Source organism: Montipora capricornis, chromosome 1 (genome assembly GCF_036669925.1).
Source record: "Montipora capricornis isolate CH-2021 chromosome 1, ASM3666992v2, whole genome shotgun sequence".
Taxonomy (NCBI): domain Eukaryota; kingdom Metazoa; phylum Cnidaria; class Anthozoa; order Scleractinia; family Acroporidae; genus Montipora; species Montipora capricornis.
In genome coordinates this window covers 25,102,542-25,117,541 of record NC_090883.1, presented here as the reverse complement: position 1 = coordinate 25,117,541, position 15,000 = coordinate 25,102,542, and the positions used below count along the sequence as shown (strand labels likewise).

At 40.2% G+C, this 15,000-nt stretch overlaps 1 protein-coding gene across 1 annotated transcript in view; it reads right to left on the bottom strand.

The window, feature by feature from the left end:
* Positions 1-15,000, bottom strand: part of LOC138052687 (uncharacterized) — a 51,051-nt gene that overhangs the window by 11,946 nt on the left and 24,105 nt on the right. Inside the window, exons 3-7 of the mRNA XM_068899241.1 lie at positions 4,459-4,726; positions 3,761-3,908; positions 3,257-3,562; positions 1,280-1,619; positions 799-938 (exon numbers count right to left, since the gene is read on the bottom strand). Of these exons, the coding sequence (XP_068755342.1) occupies positions 799-938; positions 1,280-1,619; positions 3,257-3,562; positions 3,761-3,908; positions 4,459-4,616 (1,092 nt within the window). The 5' untranslated portion in view covers positions 4,617-4,726. The remainder of the gene's footprint in view (positions 1-798; positions 939-1,279; positions 1,620-3,256; positions 3,563-3,760; positions 3,909-4,458; positions 4,727-15,000) is intronic.

The following is a 15,000-nucleotide window of genomic DNA, read 5'->3' as shown; positions in this document are numbered from 1 at the left end:
CTTAAGCTCCCTAATGACCGAAAGCTGACGGGCCGCATTCCATCGCAGATTGACATTTCTGGGTTATGGGCTTATGGTATCGCTTCAACGGCAAATGCCAAACGGCAAAAGTCGAACCAAAATGGGCCTTTTGCCACAAATGGAAGAAACTTGTTTGATATCAGTTCATTTCTTGAAAATGCGTGACAGGTATCAACTATGCTTTGAAAAATGAGAGGAAAGTTAGTATCAGAGAATTTTCATGCTTTTGTGACAAGCAGCAACCCTCACTTTGCATTTCAATTGCCGTTTCAAGTAAACGCCATGCTCAATAGCGAGAAATTTTCTTCGTCGTTGAATAAAAAAAATTGTTGTCGACTCACGAGGAGCACTGTGATGATGAATATCGTTGTCGATAAAGTTGCTGAATCACACTTCGATTTCATAAATTCCGTTAAAGTGTCCGAAGTCCGAACGAATACTATTCTGGCTACCTTTTCAAAACACACTCAAGCATTGTGTCGAATCCAGACCATTTTATCAGATGAAATGTATGTAAATGTATGAAAAATCAAGATGTTATACAGAACTTGAACGAAAGAAACAACCAATTTACCTACTCGGAAAATACCACAATATTCTTTGTTTGTTCCCCCAATTTCCCAAGAGAAACTGGAAACAATGCCTATGCAAGATTTAGGGGGACAAACGTATTAACAAAGAGTATTATGGTATTTTCCGACTCAGTCAATTGGTTTTTTCTTTCGTTCAGTTTCTGTAATGATTTTAATTTTATTACCAGGCGGTAACTCAACTCACTTTCTTTCTAAATTCATCTCTCAAGTCCAGAACATCAGTGAGAGGATCCACCGCGCTTTCTTCAGTAGTTCCCATGACAACTGCCACTGTTACAACTGGAATCTCTCGCTGCATTTTCTCTGTAAGGATGTGCTTCAAATCTACAAGAACATCAAATTTGGAGCAATTGATGCACACTTCCCCCTCTTTCAAAATTTGTTTGTTGGTATTAATACCTCTTTGGTGTTCCGTACTCCTTCCCAAGTCTGGTTTGAGAGAAAAGAAAGGCTTGGCAATCAAGCCGCAGCTTTTGACCTGCTCAAGACATGCGTAGTGAAAGCAAAAGGATGCTAGTAACCAGCTGGCCAAAAAGTAAACTGATTTGAAGAAATTCCCATATTCAAGAAAATCCCGACTAGACAAGTCAGGCAAATCTCTACAGCTAGTGACCTAAAGATGGGGACAAAGTTGAGCCAAAATTAAAATCCCCTTTTAAATTTACCTTTTGGGTCCATCCGAGCATCTTTATCTATAGCCACAGCAATTAGGCTCTCTCGTCCAAGTCCAAGGATCGTCACAGCCTTAGCAAAGGAAATATGCGAGGTCCTTGGAACCAAGACGCAGGCAGTGTTTTTCAGTTCCTGACGTCGGGCAAATTCTTGCGCTCCTATTGACTCATAAAGGTAACTTTCCATGATCTTCATAAATACCGGATGTTCAAGTTTAGTCACAGCTTCCACTTCAAAAGGCATCTTCAAGACAGTGTCCACATCAAGATTGAGCAACTCCCACTGAGATGCGCTTGTTATTTCCACTTCTTTTCCTCTTTGAGGAATCAGGACCTTCAATAAGAAAAAGCAGTATCAACTGATAGAAATTAATAAATGAAAAAAGAAAAAAAAATAGAGAGTTAGCACTGAGTGTTAAAGTTAAGAGCAAAATTTATCCTCTCATTTGAAGTGGCACGATATAAATTAAATTTGTAGGCTAGGGTAAAAATGCACAACAATCAAACCAATTTCTTTGATTTTTGGCAAAATCAAAATTTCAGCTTCACGTTTGCCGTAAGCGTGACACTAAATCTCTCTAATAGCTCAAAAGTAAACGTTAACGGCTGGACTAAGCCCGAAGTCGCTCGGAAGCCCACATTATGGAAGGAAACTAAAAAAAAAAACCTTTCTCCACTACAATAGCTTCCTTTCCTAACTAAATTTACAGAGAGACTATTTCATGATTAATTCGTCTAGAAAGGCTTCATATCACTTTTCATATGATTTGTTATCTAGCTATGGTCAAAATCAATCTCAGCCGCTTAAAGTGCCCCTGTAATAAAAAAAAACACTTCCGTTTTTCCTTCAGATTTTGAAGGTGTGTTTTCTTAACACCTGACTGGCAAAATTTTGAGCTTTGATTTTTATCCAAACGCTGTTTACTTTGAGTGTAAGTTTTGGATTTCACAGTCCGCCATTACTCACGTTCAAAACTGACCGATTGGACGTCAGACGGTTGGATCCAGGGAAAAGTGACGTCAGAGGCTCACTAGCTTAAAATTTCAGCGTGTGAACGCAGCTTATTATAAATGCAAAGCATGAGTTTAAAAGTCTGAAAGCCCAAAACCCCCGTGCTGCATATTAATTCTGCGGTGTACACACGTATTGCATTCTTAAACTAGTGAGCCTTTGACGTCATTTTCTCCTCGATCCAGCTCTCTCAAGAACATAATATTAGTAATGGCGGACCACTAAATAGGAAAATTACAGTTAAAATAAAGAGGTGTCTTTTTGAAATCAAGGCTTAAAACGTGGGTCACTTAGTTTTTTGTTAACACAGTTTTGAAATCCAAAGAAAAATATGATTTGATTTTTTGGTCACAGGGGCACTTTAAATGGCCACCAGAATTATGAGCTAATAACCTTGCAGTTGTTGACTAAGCAGAACCGCACCTGGCTAAATTTACCGACCATCTCGACAGATATGTTCCTACGCAACTTCTACGATATGATCCTGTAATCAGTTGCTACTGAATGTCCCGAGTACAAACACTGTTTCGTTTGGAAAAGGTACTTTCAGCGTTGCAGCGCCGAAACTGTGGAATTCTGTTCCATTCGAAATAAGATCTGCTGAAAACTTAAATCAATTTAAATCTAAATTGAAAACTTATTTATTTCGTGATGCTTATTTTTAACTTTCTGTGCATCTTCACATTATGGCACTTTTTATTGGTAATATTCTCTGTTCATAGTTTTTAGGATCTTTGTTATATTTTTATATAGTTTTCATATTTCTTGTTAAGCGCTTTAGAGCTTTGTATAAAGCGCTATATAAATAACGAATTATTGTTATTTATTATTAACCGATAAAACAAAGACTCAATCCTATTTCAAAAGCCCAAATTATTGTTTTAAAGTTGTCTGCTGTTTAAAGCACATTCTATCATATGTACACCAAACTTTGCTATGAACAATATTGCGTTCCACACCTTGTAGCCTCTAGCATCAGCAAGTCTGTCCTCCTTCAACAAAGCTTCTTTCAATCCCAATGGAAAATACTTGACATTTCTTGCCACCCAAATTGCTTCAATGTTGGCAAGGGACCCACCACTCGTCAAGTGCCCTAAGCATTTGTCTTTTTCGTATCCCATCATTTCACACAAATCCTTTCCTACATCCACTTCAAACTTGGTGGTAACGGTGGAGGATTCTGCGCAACAGTTGTTTTGATTAAAGAGCATTGCAGAGATGTAACCAAGATTTGCTGGCATGTTCGTATCCCAATTAAAGTGACCCTGTGATGAAATGAAAGAAAGACAAAAATCAAGATACACTATGTAAGAGAATGCATGATATCTCATAATTTAATTAAAGCAATCAGAATTCTAGCTTTTTTTTGTAGTTGACGAGTAGGCGAGATCATAAACTCGGTTCCCTTATTATGCGTTTGGCTCAACAGAAATTTATGTATGGCAAGTATAAAGGCGGATTACCTTGTATCTGGAGCTGAAAAATGGTACGGAAGATCCTAGATCCCTTTGCAAGTTGTCCAGTTCTGTCTTTAGATTCTTCAAGGCGTTCTTAAAGGATCCTTGCAAGCGAAGTTTGCTCGTTACATAAGGAGGATCACAGGGAAAGTAACTGAAAATAACATGAATTCAAATCTTAAGCTGGTGATACAAGGTTCAACATTTTGCAACATTTCAGAGTTTGTCAGAAAATGTTAACATTATGTCATTGGCTTCTCGAGGCTGGAAAACGATTGAATATGGCAGTTCAACTGGCAGCAAATTGTTAAACGGATAAGGGGTCTCTCTAGTTTTGTTCATTTACCTCCAATAACGTTGTCGGAAAAACATTCCACAAAGTGCTTAGCCTGTTTTAGCATTCAACAAGGAAAGATACACTGTAATAGAGCTGCAGCTTTAATTTGTTGATGTCCTAAAGTCAACCGCGTATAACCAACCTCGAAGCAATTTTTTCCCAAAATGCTTAACTCGTGTTTTTGGTCTGGCTCAAAGACCTCCAAGATGAGTAACTGGAGAACAAACCTCAATTATCGATTCGAAGCCACTTAAAGATTGTTGCTCATTGGCGTTAGAAGGTACTATAATTTAAATAAAAATCTCCTGAGAGACGGGGTCGCAACAAAGTTCTGATTAATGCCCTTTCTTTTCTTTTTTTTTGTTACCTTTGACGAAATTTAACATGCGACCCTACAGCTCTTGTCAAAAGGTCCTGAAATATATCCCCGTTTTCTCCATTAGGGCCCAGAAACCAGGCTCCCAATGCTGCACAGGGATTATCCTCTGTGAAATCGTCTGAGCTGAAGGAAGAGAGCCGATGCATTGGTGAATAAATGAGATCCCGTGACAGCGTGACAGTCTTGAGCGCCGTGGTACGTCAAGGCCAAGTTGGTAAGTAAGTCTTCTCCGATGCGCTGAAAAGATGTTAGAGAGCTGGAGAGGAAAAAAAGTACGTCAATGAGTAATATTATTACTATGATTAATGATCAATTTCTTCTATCATTAATTTAGTGTAAAACAGGTGTCTTTCAATCGGTTCATGAAAAAAAAAAAAAAACGGTTTCTGTAGTGTGCCGGCAAATGTCCTTTGCGTGGTTAAACTCTGACCAGAGTTTTTCTCTGTCCTTGTGTGGGCCCATTTCCATTTAATTTAGTAGGGCTAACGCTCACATGGTTCATATGGGGTACAAAACTAGCACCTCTTATTACACTCTGATCAGTTAAGTCTGTTGATATATAAAGTGCTACGCGGCCAACGTTTGTAAAAACGTAACCCTTCCTATCTTGTTTATAGTTAGACCACACTGCTCGAATATGGATGGTGCGCATGGGACCCGCACATTAAAAAACAGATAAAGGACATTGAGAGTGCGCCGAGACAAGCGGCACGTTTTGTTAAAACTGAATACAGTACAACTCCTGGAGCTGCCACAAAAGTTTTAAATGATTTGAAATGGCCAACACTCGAAAAGAAGGAAAGTGGCACGACTTACAATAATGATTAAAGTAGTTTCTGGCCTGTCGGCCATACAACTTCCACCCTATATGTTATTGGCATAATGAAATAGTTTTGGCATTATGAAGTAGTTTTGGCCTTGTGATGTATATTTGGCATTGTGAAGTTTTTTTGGCATTACGATGGTACCAAGATTCTCTGCGAGTGTGCAATCGAGTGCGAAGGGGATTATCGGATTATAACGAAGGCTTTGGAAGACAACTGCAGAGTTGTCAAAGCTAACTAATGATATTTCCTCTGCTAAACTTAGCCATAGTGATCTAAAAATTGGACCTGTTGTGGAAAGCACATTTCAACTTCACTATGACTCTCTTGACAGTAACAGCAGCTTCAATGGTACTTTAATTTTGTCCTCCATCAAAGAAGACATTCTCTGTTTTAAGGAAATCAATCGCATTCTAGATTCCGCTTATCGATGCCTTGTAAAACACATTGGAAACGTAAGACGACCACGGCTTTCAATAACAATAGACCAGCTTGAGTATTTTTCATCGATTACGACTTCAGTGCAACAGATATAGCGCACATGTTGAATATTTCAGTACGAACCATTCAAGACTTTGATCTTTCAATCAGAGCATCTTACTCCCCAATTAACGATTCAGATCTTGATGATGTGGTAACGGAAATCATTAAAGAATTTCCCAACATTGGATATTGTACAATGCATTGGGAACTCGGAAAGAGAAAATTTAGGTCACTAACGTACGACACAGAGTTCGAGATGCAGTGCATCGCGTTGATCCTGGCGGTGTGGCCATGAGATGGATGGATTCGATTCCTAGACGTTCCTGCAATGTAACCGAGCCTTTAGCTTTTTGGCACATCGATTGCCACCACAAGCTGATAAGGTAAATTAGCAAATTGAATGTGGTTCAGGGTTGTCTGTACTCTTATCGACAACAGCAAATCAGCAAATCAGATTGCGAGATTGTTTGCAATATGTCTTTAGGCCACTTCGGAAAATACCATAATTTTCCTGGGACTTAACAATGATCCCAAGAGAAAACAAAAACAATGCTTAGGCAAATTTTTTGGGGAAAAACAAGGAAAATTATGGTATTTTCCAAAGTGGCCTATTTTGTGGTAATTTTATATTCGGCATTTTTATACAACACAAATGATACAAGAAACCAGTCAACTTTCACAGCAAAGGGGGCAGTTTATCATGTACTGTAGTAGTCAATTGAAACCACGGCTCCCCAACCCCCTGGAGATTGTGTAATTTTTACCCATATTTTAAGCTTTCCCCTGCCACTTGGAGGAAACTTGGTGTTACAATACCCACCACTATGGCCCTAATGTTTCATTTGAAGATTATTAAAGGATATCTCCACAGCCATATCCCTGTTACTCCCCCACTATGACTATGGGGTGGAGTGACCATGGCTTCAATTTACTCTTTCATAACCATAGAAACATTGGTGAAGTTTTGAAGCTCAAGCTACAATGTTGTCACGAGCAACCTTCCTAGTTTCCGACGGATTTTCAACAGTTGTGCTTAATTAATATCAAAACCGAAATGCTGCCAACAGAAAGGGATTCAGTTTTCCATGGCATCACAATTCAGAGTTCATCACCGGACTCTTCTTCTTGTGCCTTACTCAAGTGATTATCGTAGTATCTTCACGTGCTTTTTTTGATCAGGACTCGCCTGCTATTTCACTGCTTTTTACATACAGTACTGAGTGTAATGAAAAAAATTACTTCTGTAGTTGGAAGCTAGTCATACACGGCGGCATATATGGATATACCAGAATCCCTGCTCATTAAATGCTCAACAAACACCAGGGCTGATACTGTTCTGCTTCCAGGGTGAGATAGACACTTGCAACTCCAAGCTTTCTTGAATAATGGATACACTATAGCTACACCGTATTAGCCTTCTCCCTAGCAATCTCTTTTAGACAAGATGTATGTCACTCTTGCAGGAGGAAATCAACGCTAATGGCACTGATTGGGACGGTCCATTGGCTGACGAAGCTGACTGTGATGACGCTGTAGATGTACCAGAGATACGTAAACTATTGGACCCAAATCAGTTACAAGTTCTGAAAAATTCACTTGACTCTCTACCGCGACCAGAGGTTTATGGAATAGGTTATTTTGTATTTAGAAACAAAACGAATTGTACACGATCTTTTAAATTCAACCTCAGTTTCAGCATTATCCTGAAGGATGTTTGTTGACATTGCCAGTGCTTGGTAAACTGTCTCTGAGAAATATTACAACCCTCCTTTCAAACAATAAAGCAATCATGAAGCTTAAAATAGTAACAGTGTCATGTTCGTGTTATTCAACAAAGTGTAGAATGGATGGAAAATTCACTATTGAGGCTTTTCCAACCTTAGAAAAAGCATTCTTTTCAACACAACCGGAGAAGAATGTGTGTTCACTTAATTTTACAATGTCAACTAAACCAAACGGATTGCTGACAGTGAGATCTGTAACAAAAATGTGTGTAATATGAACTACCGGTATGTAAAAGAACTCAAACGGAAACCTCACACTTCTTTGACTTCAAATTAAAAAGAAATATTAACAATTCTGTCTCAAAAACCACATAGACTAAACATTCCATGACTTAGAATTTCCCATATCCCTCTGCTTGCATTGATATTGTGGCATCCATTCTTTCTTTGAATTCGGCAAAGGTAGAACAGGTGGTAGGGATGGAAAGTATTCCTAGGCAATCTTCAGGATCAAGGAGACTTTTCTCTTTTCTATTGAATTTTACATAAAGTGGTTGGCTTGGGTACTGGTGACTTCCAAAGACAAACTGAAGAAATCGTCGTGTAGTTGGTGAATGCTGATCCACAGAAGGAACCTATAAGAGAATAGTATTAATAATGATGATAATAATAGACCTGTTTTACGAGGGCAAGCCAAAAGGGACGTGACAAGTAATCAACAGAGCACGAAGTGCCGATTTGAATACAATTAAATTAAAAGAGTGTTTACTAATTGGGAAGAGGAATAACTCTTTCAACTAGCTTAATTACTAGGTTGAGCTCTGATCGCATGGTTGTCATGTTAGGACGTTCTCACGTTTTTGCGGCATGGCGGTAAACAAATCATCATGTTACCTTTAATGGCTGTGTCACAATAATGTGCATGTGTTAGCTTGATTGACGCCAAACCTTTTTCCAAAAGAAATGTATACAGGAGTCGTATGTAGATTTCTATTGGTTGAAAACAGTTTCAGTGTCAATCGACCCAACACAAAGATATTACCGTGACCCAGGCCCTTTAGCCGGCATACAAAAGCTGCTCAATTCTGGAGTGGTTTCTGTACATGAAGGTAAACATACCTTGAAACAGTCATTTGGATTTTTTTTCGTTGCACCGAGTTGAGAGAGGCTTCTGAAATGCCCACCCATGTGCAATGCTGAATGACCTTTTTTGTCACAGCAGTTAGCATTCTATGTACATGTAATACCTAACAATGAAACTGGGTATGGAGTGAAAAGGCCTCGTATTGTACAGGTGTAGGAACCACGAAAAACTCCGTGTTTCCATGAATTTTCCAATAAAAAGTGTCCAAGAGGGTAGGTTAGTCAATCTCATAACATGGGTCCCTTCAGTCAATCAGATAGCTAGAAAAAAAAAACAAATAAACCATGATCGCGTGATAATGTATAGGTAGTAAAATAAGAAAACAGCTGGTTATATGTGATCCTTACCTGGTAGCAGTGCCACGTAATATCTTTACACCACTCAAATGCTTGTTTTTAACTTTCTTCCATCTCTCCAACACTTGAATTCAGGGTAACTTCGGTTACTAGCACATTGGGTGGAACTTTAACATCATTCATTCTGGGGAATACTTGGCACTAAAGGTGTCTATTCATTTACATTGTCGATGCTAGTTGTCCATGTATGATCTCCAACTCCCTTCTGATGTCATCCATTTCCATTTTCTGATTCATTAGAACAAAGTGTACCATGAATTTTTCACAGGCAACATCTTTGTTCTCTTTAGTGAGGAGCTTGTTCACAAAACCGGCAGTTACAAGATTATTAAGAGCAGATTCTTGCCCATTTAGTTAGCCTGCGAAAACATCCCTTTCTCCTCGCTCTTCGTCGCCGGGGACGAAACTGCTAAGCCCTTATAATGGAGGAAGTCCCTCAATTGCACCAGGGGGTTGAACTACTGTACTACCATTCCAAAAAGGAAGATAGCCCAGCCATCATTTCTTCACTGGTACATGTACACACATTTCAATTAATGTAATAGTCACAGTTTCTACCTTTTTGTAACAAAACTACTGGGCATGCTAATAGTACATTTCTTACTCTTTCAAGAACCTCTCTTACTTCTAAATCTGGTATGTCTTGAAGAGAGAGAGAGAGAGATATATTGCACAGCCTCGTCAATGGTACCTGTCATGATGTATGCCACCACTGCCTCAGACAAGGCCACCAGAGGATATACCCTTTGTATACCACAGAATGGCAGATCATCAAACCAGTGTAGTAAAACAACAAAGAATCATGAAATTAAATGCAGTGGATGGGCACAAGATGGTCCTCTTCACCCTCAAATAGATGGATATCTGGTTCCCCAGACACCAAACGAGACATGGCCAGATAAAAGTATTCACAGGTTCACCCAGAAGCACACTCCCCTCTTCGCCTCTGAATTCTATATCAGTTGTTGCTCGTATGTTGAGGCATTTCTTATAAAGCTTAAATATGTCTCGAAGGAGCTTTGGAGAGCGACGATCAATGAGGATCTTCTGTTCAAGATTTGGATTGTACCAACTCTGTCGAAAACCATCCAGTGTTGATGGCAATGCAGTAGGCACATCAAACACTGATCTGGACATTCTTCATCATCTTCCTCTGAAATAAAGGAAATGCGATTGGATGTTCATTTATGGTCGACTGTAGATGATTTATGACTATGCATCTTTCAAAACTAGCAAATGTACAATATTATGTGCGTTTGCTTCTAATTATACATAAATACATGTTATGCTAATAAATCTCAGATATCTAAATACTTGTACCCACCAAGAAAAGCTGCTACAGTTGCATCCACAGTGCCCTCTATAGCAAACCTTTTTGTACTTCTCACTGTAACTTTTATCAGGAAAGATGATCATCACTTCTGCCAGCAATGTAGATCATTAATTTTATGTGAATCATTACAATACACAATCAACATCCCCATGTACATTTTTATCATTGCTGGTACATGCTTTTGTAACTTTAAGAGCCGATGCCTGTAAATATCAAACATCGTCCGACAGTTCGAAAAAATCGACCTCCATTTTATTTCATTAAAAGATTCCCTTTATAAAAGTATTTTCGAAAATGGAGTTAAAAATTTTCAGCGAATTTTATTTTTCGAGAAATTGAGCTTTGTCTGATTTTGCGAAGATGGGGCTCGGAGCCACCCTCAAAATCGGCCAATTTTGTGAATGTTCAGCAGCCTCGCAAAGCAAGAACATGAAAAAAGGGAAACTATCTTTTATATCTCGTAAAAGTACACCATCTGACCTTCTAAAAATCGATAGTTGATATTTTTCTTTCGCTTTTCCAAACAATTTAGGGGCCCTCACAGGAACCTCCTCTAAAACATGGTCGTTTCGCTTAACTTTTACTCTAAATCCCAGGGTAAAAATCTCAGCTGGTGCGCATCGTTTTTTCGATAAAATACTTTCTAGGGATTCTTAACCTTTCATTACAAACATACAAAAATTTTACCGGCGGCCCGTGAATATTCTCTTGTTGGGAGAATCAAACGTCCAAGCGATTTTCAGTCTTTCTGCATACCGCGCTGTTTCAAATTCTACTGCGTGGCGTGAACGAAATTTTTTAATACTACTTTCCCTGATTTGTTTGAAAATTTCTTAAACCATTTTTTTTTTGTTAGAAAGCCATAGCCAAGAGAAGTAATGTTCTCTCTCGTACCTGGATTATCCTGATAAATTCTCCAATTGAAGCTTTTTTGGGGAACTAACATTAGCGCGTGACAGTGCTTGCGTGACATTTTAATTTGCATTTGGTGCGATTTCCATTGTCAATACTTTCTACTTTTGCTATTAACTTGCTAGGTTTCTTGGAGTTGAGGATTTACAAGAATGTAATATGTGAGGTCTTGTATATTTGTATTTGGTGATTTTAAAGGTTTCACTGATTTCCCAGCCGTGTTAAATAAGATATGCATGACATGTCAACTTTTTTTCGAATCCAGAAAATAAAATAATAAATCTTACTCCAAATGCAATGAATTTTAGCGATTGTTTCCTGATGTTTCAGCGGAGCGGTATTCTAGGTGGTGATTCCTGAATACTTTTCCAATCATTCATTTTCCCGCCGAGGTATTTTGGCAAATGGAAATGTAAATAATCGATATTTCCCACGATATGCCTGGGAACTGTTAATTTCTACAGCTACTTACGTTTTGCGCTGTTTCAACCCGTGTTATGATCAGCGCAGCAAATCCCAAGCTATGTAACCTGTGTAACTAAACTTTTACGAGGATATGGCTCTCTGTGGGTTTTCTAAACTTGTTGGTGGTCCTTGTGGCGCGAGTACAGATCACCCCACAAACAATGAATGTGTTTCTATCCGAGACTGCGATAGAGACGTAAAAGGACACCTAAAGTTTTGCAAAATCAGCGACGACTTTGAGGTACTAAACGAGTCAACACTTCTCCTTGCTCGAGCAGGTAAACAATACCTACCATGTTATGTTATGTGTGTGATATTGTATTTATAGCTTATGGATTTTCGCAGTGATTAATTCATGATCGCAGGCACAGAGTACGTGGGTGGAGTGGGGGCGCTGCACAGGGAAGCGAGAGAGGAGAGGCAAAGGGCTTGGCCCTAAGGGCTGGTTACACGTACGACGCAAGCATAAGCATAAGTGTAAGGATAAACACAAGATTGTTTACACGTGCGATAAGCATAAACACATGGTGATTGCGATTGCCCTTGTGTATGTTCCTGTCCTGGTTTACACAGGTGACGCAACGACATAAGCTTGCGCCGCCCCGGTTTACCCGTTTGCTTTCTTGTGCTTATGCTTGTGCTTGCGTTATACGAGTAAACCAGCGTTAATAGCCAAAACACGGATGGCACACCGACATAGACATTGCATACCACGAATGATGCATTAATAAATAAATAAGGATGATGATACTTGATTATATTATACAACTAAAAATCGTTTTCAGCGTATATTCAACCGTGCGAACTGAGAGTGATATTTGCAGGAATTTTTGCACCTGACGAGAACGACTTAGCAGCCACTGTATGCCCGCGTCATCGTGACCTGTTTGGGACTCGCTGGCGGCGCGCCAAAGGGAGTCATGGTCGAGTCTTATGCAGTATTCCTACAGTTCTTGCTGTCCACAAGTCTCCCTCCACCACTGGCGCATGCGGCCTTACCTTCGCTCTGTCAAAGTTTGTGCTGGAGACGCAAAAGTTGTTACTTCCTGTAGGATCAGGTATGTACATGCGCGGCTAAGGCCGTCATTCACATAAAACCTGAATAATTCCCCACCCCCTTTTGTCCCCACACCAGATAACCTGACAGTTTTCAGTAATATAACGGTGGCGGACCACTGTACAAAAAGTCGTTCTACGTGAAAGTCTCTTTCTATAATGATGTCGAACAATTCCCTTTTCATTCCAGCTGTCTGTAAGAGGTGTAAGGCAAATTTGGCTTCGCTCAGCACAAGAGAACCGACTCTTGACAGTGATGGAAATTACTTTGATGATGGAAATGAAGGTGACAACGATGGCGACGATGAAAGTGATGACGATTTAGAAGTTACCGTCGCTGCTAAGCATCTAGTTTTTCAGAAAGAGGCAAGAAAAATTTTCACCATCGCCCGCAGTAAGGTTACTGCAATACCCCCTAGCGGGAGAATAGAGAATATAATTCGGTGGTTATACTGCCTGAAACACTGAATTTGTGCTTGATCCACGGTCATAACTGAATCTTTTCGTTATTCCTAGGTCGAGCAAGAGTGCAGCTTTGTGGTAGCTGAGGATAACCTGACAAGTTCGCTCTGTGGTCTCAGAATAGGTGATAAGACAGTTGATTCTGAACACATTACTGCCGATACAGCTTTTTCGTCTGAAGAGGTGGTTTGTGATGGGCGTGTAGTGCGTCGTCGTAAGTTAAATACCTTCGTCGAAGAATATCGCTTAATGCTTCCGCGCTCGATACTTGCTGCGGTAGGAATCGACACAACCACGCAGCCTTCGCAAGAAGCCTACTTAGAAGCGTTGGGGGAAGCTTATAAAAACATGTCCGGATGGGATACTAAGCGACAAGTGTTATCAGTGATGTCGGGGGTCGCCTCATTCGCCGCGATGAAGAAATTCATCCCTGAACTGAGTAGGTACAGATACCATATGGCTAGTACGCATTCATTACAGTTAGGTCGAGGTGTTGCGGTTCCCAAGAATTCAAATCCCCGCATGCGCGTGGATAGAAACCAGTTAGATCACTTTATTTACTTCATAACTAGTGGTCATCTTATTCAAGACTTGCCTTTCGGGGAGAAGCGCCTCAAGCTGACGAACGGGAAAGAGATCAAAGTTCCTAATATCATTCGTACAATGATACCACAGCGAGTAGTTGAACAATACACAGCCTTTTGTCAAGAAACAGGATTTTTACCGTTCAGCAAACGAACGATGTTGAGGATACTGTCTGAGTGCAGGTCATCCGTGCGAAAGTCCTCCAAGGGCTAGGACAATTACGCTGCAGAAGGTGCACGCGCTTTTGACGATCTAGTGGGCATTGTGGAGAACATCAGCCCTAATGTTGAGACTAGTGAAAGGAGACAGGTTCTCGATACTCTGAAGGCAGTAAAACTCTACCTTAAAGGAGAATACAAGGTAGGCGATAAAAAATAGCCATGCTGAACCTGTCATATAGCTGGCAACATTATTGTTTGCTGTTATTGTTACAGGTACACACCAGTCGCAATAGTGAAGTGGCGGATCATTGCAGTGTACACGCTTTGAGTGATCCCTCTGATAAAGACTTCAGTCAAGAGTGTGATCACCAGCATGATGAGAGATGTAGCCAGTGTGAGGCCCTGGATAACGTACTCGTCCGTATAGAGAATCTGGTCCATAGCGCAGAGTTCCACAGCGAAGAGGATAAAGACGAGGCGTCCTATATTTGCAAGACATCTGTCAATGCTAACGTTCTTGGAAATCACACCAACTAAGATCTGTACACCAAGACCAGGCTCGTTTAGATGCAATAAACGCATTAGACGAACACTCAGCTTTGATTGTTAGCGATTGGGCAATGAAGTTTATTCCCCAGCGATACAGAGAGTCCCAGCAGGACTGGTTTGGAAAGCGAGGTATGTCCTGGCATATTGCTGTTGTTTTCCGCCGGATAGAGGGCACCCTTCACTCACAGTCCTTTGTTCATCTCATGCAGTCTTCCTCACAGGACAGTTCAACAGTAGTTCACATCTGGCAGCACATCCTGATGACAATCAAGGACGAAGACACCAGCATTTCGCACGTATACTTGCGCCAAGACAACGCTGGGTGTTACCACTCGAATCTCACAATCCTGGCTGCGGACATTATCAAAAAGTCAACAGGCGTCCAGGTTGTCCAAATAGATTTCAGTGATCCCCAAGGGGGAAAAGGCGCGGCGCAACGTGCAGTTACAGTGCAAGAGTCACATTCGTGTATGCAT